Source organism: Lasiodiplodia theobromae (assembly GCF_012971845.1).
Source record: "Lasiodiplodia theobromae strain AM2As chromosome Unknown scaffold_13, whole genome shotgun sequence".
In the NCBI taxonomy this organism is placed as follows: Eukaryota; Fungi; Ascomycota; class Dothideomycetes; order Botryosphaeriales; family Botryosphaeriaceae; genus Lasiodiplodia; species Lasiodiplodia theobromae.
In genome coordinates this window covers 273534-291142 of record NW_023336333.1, presented here as the reverse complement: position 1 = coordinate 291142, position 17609 = coordinate 273534, and the positions used below count along the sequence as shown (strand labels likewise).

General features: G+C 54.7%; 6 protein-coding genes across 6 annotated transcripts; 2 read left to right on the top strand and 4 right to left on the bottom strand.

Moving 5' to 3' along the window:
- Positions 1 to 537: 537 nt before the first annotated feature.
- On the bottom strand, positions 538 to 3606 carry LTHEOB_4873 (uncharacterized protein; the record flags this gene model as incomplete). The annotated part of the gene is made up of 1 exon (XM_035513955.1): positions 538 to 3606. One exon carries the CDS (start codon positions 3604 to 3606, stop codon positions 538 to 540), a length of 3069 nt encoding a protein of 1022 aa, XP_035374315.1.
- A 1325-nt stretch (positions 3607 to 4931) lies between these two features.
- Positions 4932 to 6632, bottom strand: LTHEOB_4872 (Arrestin-like protein; the record flags this gene model as incomplete). Its single annotated transcript, XM_035513954.1, has 4 exons — positions 4932 to 5948; positions 6000 to 6206; positions 6260 to 6373; positions 6423 to 6632. 4 exons carry the CDS (start codon positions 6630 to 6632, stop codon positions 4932 to 4934), a joined length of 1548 nt encoding a protein of 515 aa, XP_035374314.1.
- Positions 6633 to 8210: 1578 nt separating this feature from the next.
- Positions 8211 to 9841, top strand: LTHEOB_4871 (Chromatin modification-related protein eaf7 protein; the record flags this gene model as incomplete). The annotated part of the gene is made up of 2 exons (XM_035513953.1): positions 8211 to 8547; positions 8598 to 9841. The coding sequence occupies 2 exons, from the start codon at positions 8211 to 8213 to the stop codon at positions 9839 to 9841; spliced, it is 1581 nt and encodes a 526-aa protein (XP_035374313.1).
- Positions 9842 to 10462: 621 nt separating this feature from the next.
- On the bottom strand, positions 10463 to 12229 carry LTHEOB_4870 (uncharacterized protein; the record flags this gene model as incomplete). Its single annotated transcript, XM_035513952.1, has 1 exon — positions 10463 to 12229. One exon carries the CDS (start codon positions 12227 to 12229, stop codon positions 10463 to 10465), a length of 1767 nt encoding a protein of 588 aa, XP_035374312.1.
- Positions 12230 to 14642: 2413 nt separating this feature from the next.
- On the top strand, positions 14643 to 16437 carry LTHEOB_4869 (uncharacterized protein; the record flags this gene model as incomplete). The annotated part of the gene is made up of 5 exons (XM_035513950.1): positions 14643 to 15042; positions 15093 to 15197; positions 15253 to 15382; positions 15433 to 16316; positions 16379 to 16437. The coding sequence occupies 5 exons, from the start codon at positions 14643 to 14645 to the stop codon at positions 16435 to 16437; spliced, it is 1578 nt and encodes a 525-aa protein (XP_035374311.1).
- Positions 16438 to 16476: 39 nt separating this feature from the next.
- On the bottom strand, positions 16477 to 17223 carry LTHEOB_4868 (Phenylacrylic acid decarboxylase protein; the record flags this gene model as incomplete). The annotated part of the gene is made up of 1 exon (XM_035513949.1): positions 16477 to 17223. The coding sequence occupies one exon, from the start codon at positions 17221 to 17223 to the stop codon at positions 16477 to 16479; it is 747 nt and encodes a 248-aa protein (XP_035374310.1).
- Between the last annotated feature and the right edge of the window lie 386 nt (positions 17224 to 17609).

The window sequence follows — 17609 nt, the reverse complement described above, 5'->3', positions numbered from 1 at the left end:
TTTTAGCGAGCGGCTAAGTGCACGATCATGTTCAGGGACGGGCAAGCTCTCAACACCAACGGCCGCTAGGCAAGCCACGATGGCGATCGGGATGCGGAGAAAGTCGCCGACGGCACGGCTAAGTCACGGCGGCACTTCACCTCGGCCTTGGTTGGGCCTCCGCGCGAAAGGATCATTCGGCTGGCGACCATCACCACTTCGCCTTTCGAAGCTAGGCGATACACGTCTACTATACTGCATTGATCTATGGTCCACCCGCTCCGTCTCACAATCACGCAGGAATGGCCCTCAGCCTTACTTTGATCCTGCCGCAGCTTGTCAAAGGACTGTGAAACGTGTTGCTGTCATGATTATTGCTACAGGAAACTGATTCCAACCACTGTAGACGCAGTGTTCACCAATAGAAGTACAGTCATGAGACTCGATGCCGCCTGTTCCAGTATTGATCACCAAATTCCCGCCCCGCCAAGCGCCTCGTTCACAGCGCATGAAAAATTCATTTTGCTGGCGGCTCACGACCCTCCACACCTTCACCGCTCAGTTTCCAAGATTTTCCACGACGACCCACAGAAGCTGAGGCGGCGACGACGACGGCGTGGGCGCGGACGACGCGCCAATTGCAGCGCCAGGCACGGCACGAGCATCCTCATCTTGCGACGGCACGACGCCGACCTCCAAGCTCCGACCACCTTGGGCGTTTAGGTCTCCCTCCACTCTCACGCCGCAGCGACCTCCACCATCACCACGCCGCCTGTCCCTCCTCTCACGCTTCTCATTCTTCCGCTCACGTCTCTCCTCTCTCCTGCCCTCCTTCCACTTGTTCCTTGCATCCTTGTACTCTTTCTTCAATCGTTTCTTCTCCGCTTTCCTCTCCTTTTTCCCTTCCCGCCCACTCTCCCGGGCCGCCGACCTGTGTTCTCTCCACTCCTTCCTCTTTGCCTTCATCTCACGTCTACCCTCTTCCTTCTTCCGCCTAGCCTCAAGCTTCCTCTCGGCTTTGTCACGATCCGCCCTCGCCTTCTCAATCGCCTTGCTGCGGTCCCGTTCGACTTCGGTTTGAGAGCGTTTTCCCTTAGCCAGAGCATCGGAGGCGGACTCCTCAATGGACCGCATGCGCTTGAGATACGAGAATTCGATCTCGTCGACTTCAGAGTCGCTGTCGGAAGAAGACGAGGATGACGAAGAGTCGTCGTCATTATCTTCGAGGCTGATCCGCGTATTGAGCGTCGTAGTGCTCTGATTGGGCACATCGTCGCCGACGCCATGGTGCGCTGGGACGCCAAACGTACCGTACTGACCGAACGGCCCAGCTCCACTGCTGCCCCAACCACGGCGAAGCTCGTGCCCGGCGGCGCCGCCGCGCCCTCTGCCAGCCCAGCGTCCGCCACCCCTTCCCGCGAAGCCGAACCCCCTCGGCCCGCCGAATAGGTGCCCGTACGGGCCAGCAAAGCCGGACACAGCACTGCCGCCCTGCCCGCCACTCGGTCCCGCGCCGGCAAAGCCAGCGGCACCGCCACCCCATGCGCCTCGTCCAATACGCCCGCATCCACCACCACCACCCCAATGCCCTCTTCCTCCTCCTCCCCAGCCGCCCCCTGCTCCCCATCCGCCTCCTACTCCACCAACACCACCAAAACCCCTTCCATCGACCCTCCCGTCAACGCCCCTACCGACCTCCTGCCCCCACATAGCCGCCCTGTTCCCGACATCCTGGCCCCAAGCCGCCCAGTTCGCGCCGAAGCGCTGGCCCCAATCGGCCCACCTCCTGCCCAAGCCCTGACCCCAGTCGGCCCAGCGAGCGTGGTCGCCGAAAGGCGGTGGAGGTGCCGGCGGAAAGGGGCCGAAGGCTGGCAAGGGCGTGATAGGAGGGAGCGGAGGGAATATGTGAGAGCGGTTATTGGAAGGCCCGGGCTGGGGATATTGTTGTTGTTGTTGTGACGACGAGGATGATGCGTAGGCCCAGGCTTGTTGTCGTGCCTGTGCCTCTTTCTCGTCGAGTAGCAAGCCGCTGGCGCCGCCTTCGGGGCTCTGGTAGAACTCGCCGGATGCGTAGGCGGGCGTCGTCGTGGTGGCTGCGAGCGTAGGGCGCGGTGGCGTGACGGCGGCGAAGTTTGGTGCTGCTGTCGTTGACGGTGGCAATCCTGCTGCTGCTGCTCTTGCCATTGCTGTTGCTTCTGCTATTACTGCTTCTGCTTCTGCTGTTAATCCTCCTAAACTTTCTTTGCGTCGCTGCTGCTGCTGCTGCTGCTGCCCGCTGATCCCACGCTCCCCTTCTCGCTCCCGCTGCTGTCCTCGCAGATCCCACAACCCAATAATCGACTCGGGTAGCCCGTCCCAAACCAACCTCGTCTCCACCCATGGATCGAGCGCGTCGACGCGCTCGCGCTCCGTCAGCCCCTCGCGTGTCACGTCTGCCGCCAGCGCGCCGCGCACGTTGGCCCGGTTGGACAGCCGCAGGACGTCGTCGAGCAGGCCATCAATGTCGACGACACGTGCGAGCAGGCCACGGTGCGCGAAGAAGAGGGCGTTGGCGCGGGCGAGGTACGTCTCGACCAGTTCGAGATCCGTGCCGTCATCGTCGTCGGTTTCAGAGGACAAGGACGCAGGTGCCCGCGCAGCCTGGCAGACGGCGTTGAGGCCGTCGAGGAAGGCGACGAAAAGCGGCGGCGGAACGCCGTGGTCCTGCAGGGCGGGTGCGTAGGCCCGCGCGAAGGCGAGCACGTCGTCTGGACTCGGGACGTCCGCTGTTGTCGTCTCCTCTCCGTTTCCATCCTTTCTCTCACCGTTGCTAGAAGAGTTGGCGCCACTCCTCTGCGGCAGCGCGACCGGCCGCCCCAACGGCGCTGTCGACACTGGCTCCTTTCGATCGCCATCGCACCACGCCGGATGCGCCCACTGCAGCGCGACCTCGAGCACGCCGTGGTGTTCGCTCGCTAGCCCCTCGACGGCCGCGAAGCTGTACTGTGGCCTCCCTTCCCTCGCAGCACCGCCGCTGCCCGACCCGCTCCATGCACTCCGCGTCTCCGATCCATTCTCGTTCTCGCTCGCCGCACGCTCCTTCTCGCGCAGGACCAGACGCTCAACGGCTGGGAGAAGGGGATCGAGGCCGCCTGGGCCTGCTGCTGCGGGGCTGATGTTGGTGTTTACAGTATAAAAAGGGCCGCCTGCCGCGGTCTCAGCGAACGACGGCGGCGGGGATAACGGGTTTCCTTGTTGCTGTTGCTGGTGGTGCTGCTGCTGCGCTTCCTCGTAGCTCGGCGGCAGGTCCTCGTACCGTAGACTCCTATCATCCCTGCTGCTCCCTCCTCTCTCGCCGTCGCGTCCGGATGACAGCGTGACAGGTGTTGCGATGCCACTCCCTTCAGTCAAATCTGTCTCGGCATCGGAGTATGCTTCGTCCGGTGTGCGGTAGATGGTCGAGCTGGTGAAGGCTGGGGAGGGTGGCGCTGGGTGTAATGACGTAGGCGCGAGGTGGTAGTCGTGGTGGATGGAATTGGCCTCTGCCTCATCATCGGTCCATGTGCTGGGTGGGGGTGATGGAGTCCGGAGGCGTGGCTGGGATGGTGGTGGTGGTGTTGTTGTGGTTGGTAGTGGGGGTGGCGGCATGGTGATTGTGTGGTTCGATTAGGTGAGTTGATGTGGCGGATGTTTGCGGGTTGGTTGTCCTAGCTCTTCTCTCTTGTCTGTTGCCGAATCCTGGCGATGTTGAGGAAGGCCAAGCTAAAGGTGGGTTGGTTTTTTCTGCGGGCGCAGACGTTGCGGAGCGGAGGTGGACAGAGCGGTAAGTCGATGCAAACGTGATCTTGACTGATGTCTCCGGTGCGGAAAATAAACAGCCGTCTCAAAAGACAGCTACCAGGTTTTCATGTGAATTAAGAGATAGAGCAACAATAACAAGCTTCGGTGAGACAAAACACGCAAAGACGCGATCCTGACGCTTCCCGACGAACTCCGTTGCGGGGGAGCTTGATGTTCAAAACTGCTGCCTAGCACGTCAGATCAGAAAGCGAAACAAGGTGCTGAGCGATGTCGACATGTGGCAGGGGCACGAGGCAAGGTGCATGCAGCAAGCCCGCGGTCGCAAGCAAGAAAAGGCGAAAAGGCAAGGCTGATCAAGCGGGTGAGAAAGTGAGCTGAAAGCTCCAGGTAACCATCCCACTTCGATAGCTTACTCGGCCTCGGCATCTCGGCCTCCGCGATCGCAAGTGAACAACTTTAAGCTATCATAGTGCTTTTTCCGCCTCCACCAAGCTCATTAATCGGGCGGAAGGGGAGCCCCTTCCCCGCAAGGATCCGCATCCCTGCAAAGGAGCTGGAGAGATAGCATGATCACTCGAGTGACCGGTGTGGTCGTGGTGGTGGCTTAGTAGGAGGCTGTGTTGTGGCTCCGCACTAACCGAGTAAGGCCGCAAAGTCGCCGTCAGACGGCGAGCTTTCGTGCCGTCGGAGAATTGAGAACCCCGTCAATCGCGCAATCACACCCATTTTGAAAGCTGCAGACGGCCGAAGGCTAGCGTGCATTTGTTTTTCGCTCATGTCATGGGCAGTTGAAGCTATCGTCCGGACGAGAATGTCGAATTAAAAACTCTACATACACGTCTAGATGATAGCTCCAAATACCCCGTGTTGTTTTACTTTTTTTTTTTTTAAAAAAAATTCGCTGAGGTATATCTACCTTAGATTCGAGTTATATGGCTGTTCACATAAATATGATATTGAATACGGGTAGGTTAAATCTATGAGCGGCAATAGGTGAATATTAATGCTGAAATGTACTTGAAGCTACACGGATATAGACTGTGGGGTATCCATAGCGTCCTTGACGCGTCAAATCGCATCCCTTCATTCTTCAAAACTCCTCGGACTCCATCGTAAAGGCCAAGCCGTGATATAGTAGTATGAGGTTGTTGCAGAACCGTACTGCTTCGCACTTATCTCTTCTCATCATGGCTGAACCTTGGCGCACCCTCTGGGACCGGTGGTGGTGCGTAATCTCTTCGTGGTCCATCCACCGCAGGCATATCCTGCGCAACTGCGTCTTCGTAGCTCGGAGGCGCATCCTCGTAGTTCTCTACGTGACCTGATGAATACTGGCCTTGAGGCGCTGGGCCGTGTCCTGCCGATCCTCCGTCCACAGGCGTCATGGGAGTTTGATAAGGAGGTGCAGCAGCAGCGGCATTCATGACCGGACCTCCAGTCTTCAGAGGCGGTATGGCAGCAGAGCCCGGGACGGGCTTTCGCTGGGGCAGGGTCGGCTTCGCCGAAGCCATGGCGTGGAGGAGTGCCTGTGGCGGCTCAATTCCCGAGAAAACCTTAACGGGGAGCCGCAACGGAAGAACAACTAGCTGGTCTTGGCCATGCTTGTATGAACCGTAGCCCAGACCAACGCGCACCTCGAGCTCGTAGTAACGTGAGATGTTACATGTGTCGAACGAGGGAGAAACAGTATTGGGGAGGGGCTTGCCAGACCAGTACTCCGGGTTGATGGGAGTCTCGGTGCCGGCAACGTCCGAGGGAGCTCCGATGGGGATGGCCATGTTGCTAAAGCTAGCGATGATCCAACTGTTCGATTCGGTGCGCGTAAGCTCATGTGCGCGGACATGTGTATACCCAACGAGCTCAATCTGGAGCATTTGCAGGAAAACTGGGTCGCTGCGCTCGTTGAGTTGCTTGACCAGGACCCTCAGTGGTAAGTCCTCGTTCAGCGTCAATATCGCCGGATTGGGTAGACGCGCATCGATACTGAAGCGCACCAAATCCGCCGCTCCATCTTGTGTTGGGCTCATGGGAGGGCTCTTTTCTCCCTTCAGCTTGTCCCAGATACCAGATTTGCGCTCGGTTGGTGGGACCCATCTGGGGTTGAATTGATGCTGGCGTCGCGCGTATGCTTCGCCGTCAGGTTTTTGGGGGCGCGGAGGCTCGATAGGAAGGAAATTGAAGTGCACAAACTATTCAATGTGAGTACAACGTATTGCTAGGAGAAAAAGAGGCCAACGTACAGCTCTGGGGTTCTCCTTCAAGAGTGAGGGTCTATTGACAGTACACTTAACATAGTATCGGATCTCGGCCTCGCCCGGAAAGCCGGTGAGGGAAGGAGGTAGTGTCTGCTTGACATGTTTCGTAGGAGGGCGGGCAACTTCCAAGGTAGCGAGGTTGAAGCCTCCGGTGAGAGAGGTTGTGGTGTGACATGCGTTGTTGAAGGGCAACTGTACTGCGCAGTCAGCAACTCTGCCCAAAATGTGTACTCAAAGCGACGGACCTTGAAAGAGAAGGGGTATTCATAGTTTCCGAGGTTGAGGGTGAACTTGCGCGATTCCCAGTCGGCAGTCTGTAGGTTGGGCGGCGGGAAGACGATGGCTGTCTTGTAGAGAATCTGGCGGGTGTTAGCGCGCGACGTCAGGGTAGGCAAACAGGTAGCACACCTTGTGGATCTCTAGGGTCGGGCGCGGCTTGCTATTGTTGAATTGTGGATTCTGCGGCGGGACAAGCCTGGTCCTGCTCTCGCCCTCGAGCTTGACAACGACCGAGGACACGCTGGTATTGCTAGTGGCGCGAATGAGGACGCGTCCGGAGACGGTGTCAAGGTTTGTGTAGTGAGGCAGCGGCTCATCTAGGACTATGGAGACAAGCATGGTGGGCGTGGTGGTGTTGGAAGGCGGAGAGGGTGTGGCGCAGTGACAGCCCGACGGTGGAGGGGCCGATGACGTGGGGTCTTGGGAGCTCAACGACAGTCGCGGGGTCTTATGCTGCCTGGCATGCTATAAGTACAGGGGCGCGCGGTGTCAGCGGCTGCTGCGGTCGAATTAGGCGCCGAAAGAACGTGTCTCGCGTTGCGATGAACGACTCCGCCGCGAGCCGCGTTGCCCGTCAAGGCTTGTGGTGCTGGTGCAACTTCCAAGCCTCAGCGTTCCAGCACGCGCCGACGCTCCGACTCGGCGCTGAGCTCACCGTGCAATTAATTCCACACCTTTCCGTTGCCCCACACGCTTACCGAGCTTTCCGAATAATGCTCTTGCACAAGACGAGCTTCTCGGATTATTTTCAACCGCGTCACATGATAGCGCGTTTCGTGCACGCGTCACAGCAGTTCAATCGCGCATTTCGGCCCTTCTCAAAGCTACCCTATACACAGCATCATGCTTGCATGCCGCACTACTCTTCAATAGGGTAATTGTGACTCTTATGCACCTTGCAGCTGCCGACTCATCCAAGACACGCCTACGCCGTGCCACTATAGCTAGAGCCATAGCGCCAAGTGAGGGCGCAGCTCGTTGCAGATTCTATTTTTACCTACCACAAAGAGTAAAGCGACGCGATAATTGCGCGGCATTTTGCACGACTGCATCACAAACACAGCACAGCGATTTGGAGAAACGTAGCCTTGCCAAAGAGTACATCGCAAGCCATGCTGATCCATAGTTAAGGTTACCGAAATCCTGCTCCACCTCTGTGCCTCGGATATCTCGACTGTAATCGAAAAGGCCAGATGCCACCTCTGGATGCGTCTTTCAAGGGCAGCTTCGCTGCCGGTTGCGGTAATTTATCATCATTTGATGGAGCGAGGTCAATAAAGTCAAGAGAATTTAGTATGAGGCTGCTGTAAAAAGCTTATAAGCGAGGCTCGGAAGCGGACCCGCTGAAGAGTCTACTTTTTAAACAATCGTGAATAAGGTTTCTAACTACCGTCAGTTAAGCACGAGTCGGCCCTTTCGAGGCGGGGCGATGGTGTCGCACACTGTCCGCCACGGCCACATTCTAGGCATTCAGATGCTGTATCAAAGCCTAAGGTCTCTTAAACCTGCAGTTTCACGCCGTCGTGGTGCACGCAGTGATAAGCAGAGATAAATGGTCGTTGCACGTGATGACGGTTACGCGGTCCCAGCGTTGAAGCTTCCCGTCCTCGGGCGGTCGCGCGACACCTCCGCTTGCAAGAACGGGATCGCCCAGCCGACGTTCTTCACTTTTCCTTCCCGTCACCCACATTGACCCATATTGACTCCCTTTCATCACCACCTTGTAACCAGCTTGGCACCTCCTGTGAACCACTTTCTCACAGCCATCATTTGGCCCTGCACTTCATTAAGACGATCACACTCAACAGCTCACGCACGGTCCCGGTCGGCGACGTCATTGCTGGAGATCCAAGCCAGGAGTAAGAGGAGGAAAAAAGCCATACAACTTGTGGTTCCCCGCTCCCAAAGTTGCATCGCATGGCGCTGGATACCACCCGGTCCCGCGCTGAGCGCGCTCGCAGCGTCCCCACTCTTCCCGAGGAAATCTGGGACATGATTACTGGCTACACCGACCGTGCCGCCCAGAAGCAACTCCGGCTATCGTCCCGCACGCTTTCGCGGATCGCCGCCGGCCACCTGTTCAGCACCATCTTCCTCGAGATTCAGAAAGACAGCATTCAGCGCATGATCAACATCGCCTTTCATCATGTCTTATGCTACCACGTGAAACAGCTCGTTCTTGTCGAGAGCTCGCAGCTGGTTCCTTTCGGCACCTGGAGAGAATGGTACACGCACATCGAAAACCGAGCTGATTGTAAGTCGCACAAAACGCGTGTCGGCCATGGAATTCTGATCTCCTTCCAGACGCCGGTCGTCCACTCAATGCTCCATCTCCGTGGATGATGGACGAAATACTCGATCTCTATGAAGAGTATAAAGCCGAATGCCTCGCCTTGTCACAGTTCCTTTTCTGTGTGCGCGCGAGGTCAAGCGGATCGAAGCCCCTCGGCGAGCGTTACTACACAACCGAGCTCCAAGAAGATAATCACATGGCTTACGTTTGTGATAACTTCGACGAAGCCCTCGCAAGGTTCAAGAACCTGAAGACCGTTAAGCAGAAACGCTGGTGGCAAAGGACTGATCCATTTTTCTGGCGCGGCCTGCAATTTTCCGTTCCTGATAGGCGAAGATCGCAGGTGCCCCACAATGAAGATGACATGCTCCCACTGACCTTTGTGCTCCGCGGCCTTGGTTGGGCACATTCCATGGGTGAGAGTAACTTAAAGTCCCTCGATATCGGCACCTCTGGCTTAGCCTTCTGGACCGAGAACGGGCTGCGACAGAACCTCTGGGGTACCTTGGCCAATGGGAACCTCCGCGATACCTGCGAATCTGAAGTCCGGCTTATTCGCAGGTCATTTTCCAACCTCACGCGTCTCAGGTGCTCCTTATCGGGGGAAGGACTCACCGTCGAAGCCATGCTGGAATCGTTTGCAGCATTTCTGGGGACAGCAGAGATGCTCGAAGACCTTGACCTCAACTTCATTGAGCGAAAAGGTGGAGAAGACATCGGAGAGAACTGGGATCTCTTCCACCCACTCAGAGACCAGGGTAACCGTTGGAGAAAGCTTCGTCGTTTGAAACTTTCCGCATACACTGGTGGTCGTTCTCTCTCGGATTTCCTGATCAACCAGGCATCTTCCCTACGGACCCTCACTCTCTATGACTGCAATCTTGTTACGCCCGAGGATTCCTGGCCAGAGCTCTTCAAACATTCTAGAGACGCGCTTTCTTTGGACTCAATCCTTCTCGTGAACCTTTTTGACGCTTATCCAGACAAAAATGCCGATGTCAAAGGATACCTTATTGACTATATGGACGATTGCGAAATATTCCAGGGTTTCAAAGACAAGATCGTTGACTATATCTTGAAAAGAACCGACGAAGAACCTGTTTGGGATCACAAACCCCTTTACGACGATCATCTGAGTAGGTGCGATGGCTGCGACGAGAACAAAGCTCTGCATGACGAAGCAAGTGCAGATGAGCATTCCATCTTCTTCGAGCTTGACTTGTTGCCTATCGTAGCAGACCTTGGATTGTTGTAGGGCTATCATATGGCGGCTCTTTGTCTCCTTTGTTCTTTCTCGCAGCCATTATACCACTTTCGCTTTTGTCCACATATCTTTGAAAGTTTGATTTCTTTGTTCTAAAGGAACGTTGCAAATCATTTGGATCTTTCGTGTAGTTCATTTGACTTGCATGAATGATGGTGTGAACAGGTACTATCTTGACTCTCGTTGCTCGCTTTGGGAATGGTATGATGAGGTTGGTCATTAGCTTGATTGATTCACCATTCGTCCCGTCTTTCTGTTCTGTCTCACATTCGTAAATATTCCTCAAGGGCTGTTCAACTTTACGCATTTTTCTACGGCTTATAACAATTCCTAGAATCTTTACAGAGAATTGGCTTCACTTTGGCGCAATTTATACTTTTTTTTGCCCCTCGGAAGGGGACTTTTTTTTTTATTTTTATCGAAAAACGCTCGCTAAACAGCGCAATGCTAAGGGCATGCTACCAAACCAAAAGAGCTAGCAGGTATACAAAAGAGAGAACAAATGAAATGAGAACTTACCAAATCCAAGAAGGAAAATTCAAGAGAGAAGAAAATCCAGGAGAGAAACTTAGCGCTTCCGTAGGGTATTATCGAAGTCCGCGATCAAGCCCTTCACACACGACCTACCTTTGACTTCGGCGAAAGTGGGACCTCGAGCTCGTCATCAGCGACAGAGCGCGGAGCGAACGGCTCCGACCAATTGAAGTCAGGATTCCACGCAATGGGCTCTGACTTAGGGGAAAGGGGGACCTGGTCCTCATCGTCACTGCGGCTGCTGCGACGCGGAGCGAAAGGCTGCACCCAATCGAAGTTGGTGTTCCAGTCTTCGCGGTGAGCCATGTAGAGAGGCTGGTCAGGGACAATCTGATCGTGCTCGTCCTCCATACCATACTCCAACGGCGTCAACATCGGCCAGTGGTAAGTATCGTGCTCGAATAGCTTGTTGATGTTGTGCATCAATTTCAACATCATCCCTTCCTCCGAGTCCCCATCCAGAAAGGTTGGGTCTGAAGGCTCGTTCCAAGCGGAGTCCTTGCGCGACGCCTTGGCTTGGTTGAGGTCATAGCGGAGATCCTTGATGTCGCTGACGCGCTGTGCGCGCTCCAGATCAGTGTCCCGCATGAGAACCAAGAAGTCCTGGCCGAGATCACTGGAAAGGTCGGGTTGAGTGTCCAGAAGGTCGTAGGAAGTGAGAACTTGGGCCCACATGGGCTGTGGGTTGACTCCATCCGGGGCAGCAGGGTAGGGGGGCTGCAAAATTCCGGGGAACATGTGCGAATCGGGATCCTCATCAGATTCAGCTGCCGCCTCGTCTGCGGAGTCAGTATCGTACTCCTCCTCCTCCTCCTCCTCCTCCTCCGGAACAGAGCCAGAAAGCTCATCCTCCAAATTCTCGATCTGCGGCGACGCCGGCTCCACAACAGAATTGAAACCGGCGAAGAATTGGTCGAACGAGAACATCTCGTCAGGAGAAATGGACTCCCCATCGCTGTAGTCGATCTCCTTCGGCTCCGGCTCCTGCTCATCAGTAAGCTTCGGGAACAGAATACCCAGCCCCACGGGTTCAAGAGAAGGCGCAATCGCCATGCCCACATGGATGTTGCCATAATGCGGCTGTGAGTCACCATCAGCATCCTCGGACGAGATTATCCGAGTGAGCGTCCTATGAGCTTCCATCACACGCTCAGCGTCTGGACCCAGGTTCCGGGAAGGACGCGGAAGCGACGGGGGAGTCAGAAGCAGCAACGGAACATCGAAGTCCCCGTCTGACGGAGACGGAACAGGGCGAAGCGGAGGCGTGCTGAGCGGTGCCAGAGGGGGTTGAGAACGCAGCATGCGCACAACCTCAGCTTGGGCCTGGTCAAGCGGGGTGGGACGGCGGGTGGTCTCCGGATAGTAGCGCTCCCCGTTGTAGTCGAAGGGGACAAGGCCGGTAATGGGGGGACGGTCATTGGAATAGGCTGAAGACGGCGACTCGTCCGATGGAAGCCCGCTGGAGCCCGAATCGTTCACAGGCATGACCCGAGCAGTGAAGTTCTGCGCGAAACCAGGAAGGATCGAGGAGTAGTCAGGCTCCTCATCGGTGAAAGGGTTGGAACGCGGGATGGGGCTGTCAGAGCCGTAGGAGAAGAGCGGCGACGGGCGCCGACTCGGCCTCACTGGACGACGAACGGTAGCCACCTGCTGTGAGTACTCCGGCCTGAAGGAGGAAGAGCTCGCACCGCAAATGCAACGTCCGTCGGACGTCGGAGCACACCGAGTGTCATGCGGTGGAGGCGGATAGAACGGAGTCCGAGCGAAGTCAGCGAGCGGGCCACGAGCGGTGGGAGAATGCTCGAAGTAGCTAGCATCGCTATGGGGACGGCGATGGTTCTGCATGGTGCTTGGGGGGTTGGTTGGAAACTCTGCTAGTGAGTTGAACGATATGTTGGATGTTTGAATCGTCCCAGTGTGGGTTCCTGAAGAGAACGACCTGCACTGCAGATGGCCGTTGGTGAGTGGTGAGTGGTGAGTGGTGTGTGGTGTGCGGTTAGTAGTTAATAGTCCCCACTCTGTGGAGATAATATAGACGGGGTGGAAATGTGCTGTTCCAAAACTTTGGCTGGACAGTGTCCATTGTCGTAGAGAAATCGGATACAATGCAGATGTTTTGCTGTTAAGAAATTTCGTGTTATGGCGTTATTCGAAATCAACTCTGTTCATCATGGCAGGTCGGCTGCACAATGGCATTGTGGAAATTTTTTTTTTTTGGTGGGAAAGCGACAACTGGACATGAAAACACCTTTTTTGAGGTGTCCGATGATAGCTAGCTTTCTATCAGCTCAGAGTGAACTTTCAATGTGCCATTTATTGTACATCTAACAGTAACGTCCGAGTTCAGGATGGTGCTACTGTTGGAATTTGAACAGGTCTACGGTCATTGCCGAAATGACAGGGAAGCATGCTGTGTTGTTTCTTTCTTTTTTGGTGGAATTATATTGCTATTGAGAATATCCTCAGCTCATGTACAAGCGCTGTAAAAGGACTGATGGAAGCTGTGATTGGATCGAAATCTGTGAGGTCTCATAGCTGAAATGCTTCATCACAAGTTGTATTACAGGCAACAAACTTTCATGCAGCACCACTGATATTAAATCGAGCCTGATATTGTAAGCAACAGTTTACGGAGGGTTCAATTTCAATCAACTGACTGTTACTGACTTGCGGATAGCACATGGATAGTGTGCGCTCTGATAATGGCAGTCGTCATAGTGGCAGCAGTAGCCGCGAATGCCAGATAAGAAACAAACAGCTTTAAAGTTTTTCGGGACCTGGACTTAGAGTCAGCAACTGGGCCTACGTACTCCTGAGCTTCATCATCAACCTTTCGTAAACTCTTTCCTTTGTAATCAACAGCCTCTCGACCAGCCTTCTGCTGGCTAAAAAATTCGTTTGGCGAGGAATGCAAAGCTCTTCGTGTAACGGATTGTTGCGGAAGGCAACTCTCAACATACTTTTCGCGGTGCCGTACCGCTTTAGCCTTCTCGTGTTGGCCGTTTCCGCCCCAAAGCACGGGCTCCCGTCTCTGAGCATTTTCATTTCCACATTCGAGAACTGGGATGAGTAGACTAATCGCAATCTGGGCGGCAGCATACTAACATGCGCTTTCTCTCAAACAGCCGTGGGCTCTTACTACTGTCCACATTCATTCCGCTCTGCGTCCTGCTGTAATCGACAAAGTGATGTCTCAATCTGGGAATACCGGCATCCAGCAGCCGCAGTGTGGCTATATCTACTACTTAACACACGATGGTGGATAACGATGAGACTGAACATTTGGTGCGCGGAGTCATACCCGGTGCTCACGTGAGAGAGATGGAATTGGAAGGAAGGGGCAAATTCTGTCATATTAAAGTGGTACTATAGGTAGACCAGTGTTAAGCACATTGTATGCTTGAAGCTTTATCCGGAAACGGAGCCCGGGATTGTTTAAGTAATCCCTTTCCTTCTTTCTCCCCTTTTTTGATCTTCCTCTGAAGAATCCTTTCTGCTCACGCCATCTTCCATTTGATCCATCTCAATTTGAAAACAGTGGCTTGAGAAACCAACAGTGGCATCTCATTCTCCGCATGGAGACAAGTACGAGGGTATTCAGTCTAAGCACTATTTGAGTAAGTGCTTACATCCTTGCGGTGGCCGTTTGCTTATCTCAAATAGGACCGAAGTTCGGAGATACTTAACCTTATGGGAAATGACGTACAACACAAAATTCGCCCCACAACTTTGACTTCACACGTTGAGCCCCGTCTCTCCGCCGATGCCGAGATATCAACACCACAGCAAAGCCGAGTACGCCGAACTCGCCATCCGTGGTCTCGGAGGTAGCGGTATCGTTCACGGACACAATGCCCAAGCGCGGTCACCCATCCGAGGATGAGATTCAAAGGGTTCTTGCCGCGAAGAAGCGACCCCGAGGAAAAGGAGCGTGTTATCCCTGCAACCAGCGCAAGGTCAAGTGCGACATGAAGTGAGTGGTGCATCTTCCATCCCATACATGCACAGTGTATACTCAACTTTGATGTCCAGCAAACCCTGTGGGACGTGCGTGAAGCGAAACCATCCTGACATCTGTATCTACAACCATAACAATGAAGCACCTGAGCTCGGAAACCGGCGCCAAGGGTTGGGCATTCCGTCATCATCAGCCGGAGAAAGCCATGCTTCTACTTCGGGGCCAAACCCTGCCATAGATCCTTCGGGTAACCCTACATCCTTCTTGGGCGAGAATTCAGCAGCGTCTTATCTACGCCAAATGGGAGGAGCTGAGAGTCCTATCACAAAGGATATTGTTCCGGCACTGGGGCTCCGGAACACCCTTGCTCAGTATCCGTTCATCAACGCCGAGACAGAGGATGAGAAAAGCCGCGAGCTCACCAATGTGCTTCCCACCCACCAGGAGATCCTCAATTTTTACCACGTTTATCGTGCAGTTGCCTTCCCTCTTGCATCACTCATCGTCGATATTGAGGACTTTGAGTCATATCTCAGCAATTATCTCGAGAAGCTTGCTGGCAGCAACCCTACGGGCCTGATTATAACGAATGGTAGAGAAGACGCAGCCAGGATGGCCCTTCTCCTTGCTACGCTTGCAGCTGGCGCCCAATACTCCGACAGAGATCACCAGGAGAGGCGGAAGATCTCAAGAGACTTCGGTATAAGTTTTCCGAGATGACTTTAGAGCGCTTACTGATCTTGTTTACAGCCAAACGATCATTCCATGCACTCCGGCTTGCAAATTTTCTCCTACGACCACTACTTACCAGCCTTCAAGCATTGTTGATTCTAGGCACCTTTCTTCAAAATGATGGTATGGTCACGCATGGGCACAGAAGCGCTGATTGACTGTCTGACAACTCTCACAGGTAACGCCGATGCTGCCTGGGCCATGTGCGGAACATCAATGCGACTTGCACAAAGCCTTGGCCTTCATTCCGAGTACGGAATGACGGAGAGTATTTCCGAAAAGGAAAAGGCTACAAGGCGCAGACTATGGTACGTAAGCTAAGCGCCATTTATTTTAAACTCCACTGACACGTAGGCAGGTTGACCATCGCTCAGCAGGATTGCATACTATCGCTCTGCTTTGACAGACCCACTGCTTTGGCTCACATGCCACTTCAGAGCTCCGATAATTCCGAGATTGGCCTTCCGCTTAGCTTTCAGGAGGTGATGTGGGAGATATCCAAAATTGGCCTCAGGCTATTGGCCAGACGAACATCGCATGATGCCAATCTGGAAAACATCTTGGAAAGGTTGCAAGAACTAGATCAAGTCATGTTCCAAACGGCCTTGCATCTGCGGGACAAGTCTAATTGCACTACGCTACAAGACAAAGCCCAGTTTTTCCTCCTTTCACAACATCGCTCATTCGCCATTGCCGCCGTTTGCCGGCCGACTTTTAAGAAGCTTCAACACATCAACGACGATCCGGTATTCCTAAACATCCTATCTACTGGAAAGAAAGCTCTTGCCCATACAGTGAGGTCTTTCTTGGATCTCCACTCGTTGAGCGTATACCCCACACGCTCATGGACTTGCATCCATGAGGCCTTGAGTTCGGCCCTTCTGCTGACTATCCTCGGAGAAACGAGGAAGTCATCTTTCCTGAGCAACATGCAGAAAAGACTGATTGACGTACTCCTCTCCCGAGTACAAGATGAGCCTTCTCGAATGACCAACAACGCTCTGACATCCTCCCACTTCAATGCCTTGAAAGCTTTGCAGCGCCTCACTCAGGAGGCTTCAGAGAGAGCTGAGACGGAACCAGTCAGGGCTCAGGAGTCTCATCAGGACACGGCCGTTCCGGACCCAGCCGATCCAACGGGTCCCCAGAATGCTGAACTGGGGACTGCAGCCACGGAGTCTGCCTTCGACTTCTTGCAGTCTAATCTCTCCCCAATGGCATTCCTGGATTCCATAATCTGGGGTGAGTTTCCCGCCGCGTGTGTGTAGCAGTAGAAAAGTTGACAGCTGACTTCGGGCATCCAGATAAGTCTCTGCCTGAAGAAGACACGGGGGGGTTCCTCGGGTTCGAGTTCGGAGACTGAGGTGCAGCCTCCTCCTCCTCCTCGTCCTCCTCCACTTTCTCACTTGCGCATGCCCTCCCACCGCTCAAACCCCCCGACATGGATCCCCAACGAATCCAGCATCCTCCCCACACTCTGATCAATCAAATCCGCAATCGTCTTCGGACGCGTATAAAACGCCGGCACGGGTGGAAAAATCGTCGCGCCGGCCCTCTGCAAGAAGGCCATATTATCGAGATGCACCGCGCTCAGGGGCGTCTCGCGGACGACGAGCACCAGTTTCCTCTGCTCCTTGAGGCACACGTCGGCGGAGCGCGATATCAGGTCGTCGCAGTACCCCGCGCGCACGGCGGCCAGCGTCTTCATCGAGCACGGCACGACGATCATGCCGTCGTGCAGGAAGGAGCCGCTGGACGGCGGCGCCGCCATGTCCTTCATCGCGTATGCCTTCGTTGCCAGCGACTGCATGTGCTCCCACGATAGGTCCGTTTCGTATTTCATGGTTGCTTGCGCCCATTTGGAGAGGATCAGGTGCGTTTCGATGTCGAGGTGCCGCAGGATTTCGAGGAGGCGGATGGCGAAGACGGTGCCGGTGGCGCCGGTGACGCCGACGACGATGCGGGGGTTGCGTTGGACGATGGGGAAGGGGTGGGCGGGTTTGGTGATGGGGCTGGTGGGGGGGTTGTTCCGTGGGGATGTGGTGTGGATGAACTTTCCGGATTGGGTTTGAGCGAAGGATGGAAGAGAGGTTTGAGCCCGGGTTGCGCGGGAAAGGTATGAAGGGATGCTTCGTGTGATTGGTTGCATCTTGAATGTTGTATCGATGTGAAGAAACAGACAACTGAAAGTGCGGCCTGGAGGTAGGATGGAGTGAAGATGGGGAAAGACTTGATATCCTACGTTTACTTATACTAACCGAACACCACCAGAGCTCGGCAGCCCTATGTATAGGGCGCCTTAATCCCACATGACGCTCCTTTTCCGCGACAATTGCTTGGCCGATACCGAAGCCGCTCCCGAAGCCGAAGGGGCCGAGAGGGCCCGACAGAGTCCGAGCACAGCAACAGCCAATGATGTCTACCATTCCGCATCACGAAGCTTCAGCATGGCCTGATCGTGTGAAGTATGTCGGTCGAACTGGCTCAAACCCACCGCCTGTCGTGCGAACGGTCCTATGCCATGGGGGGTGTATA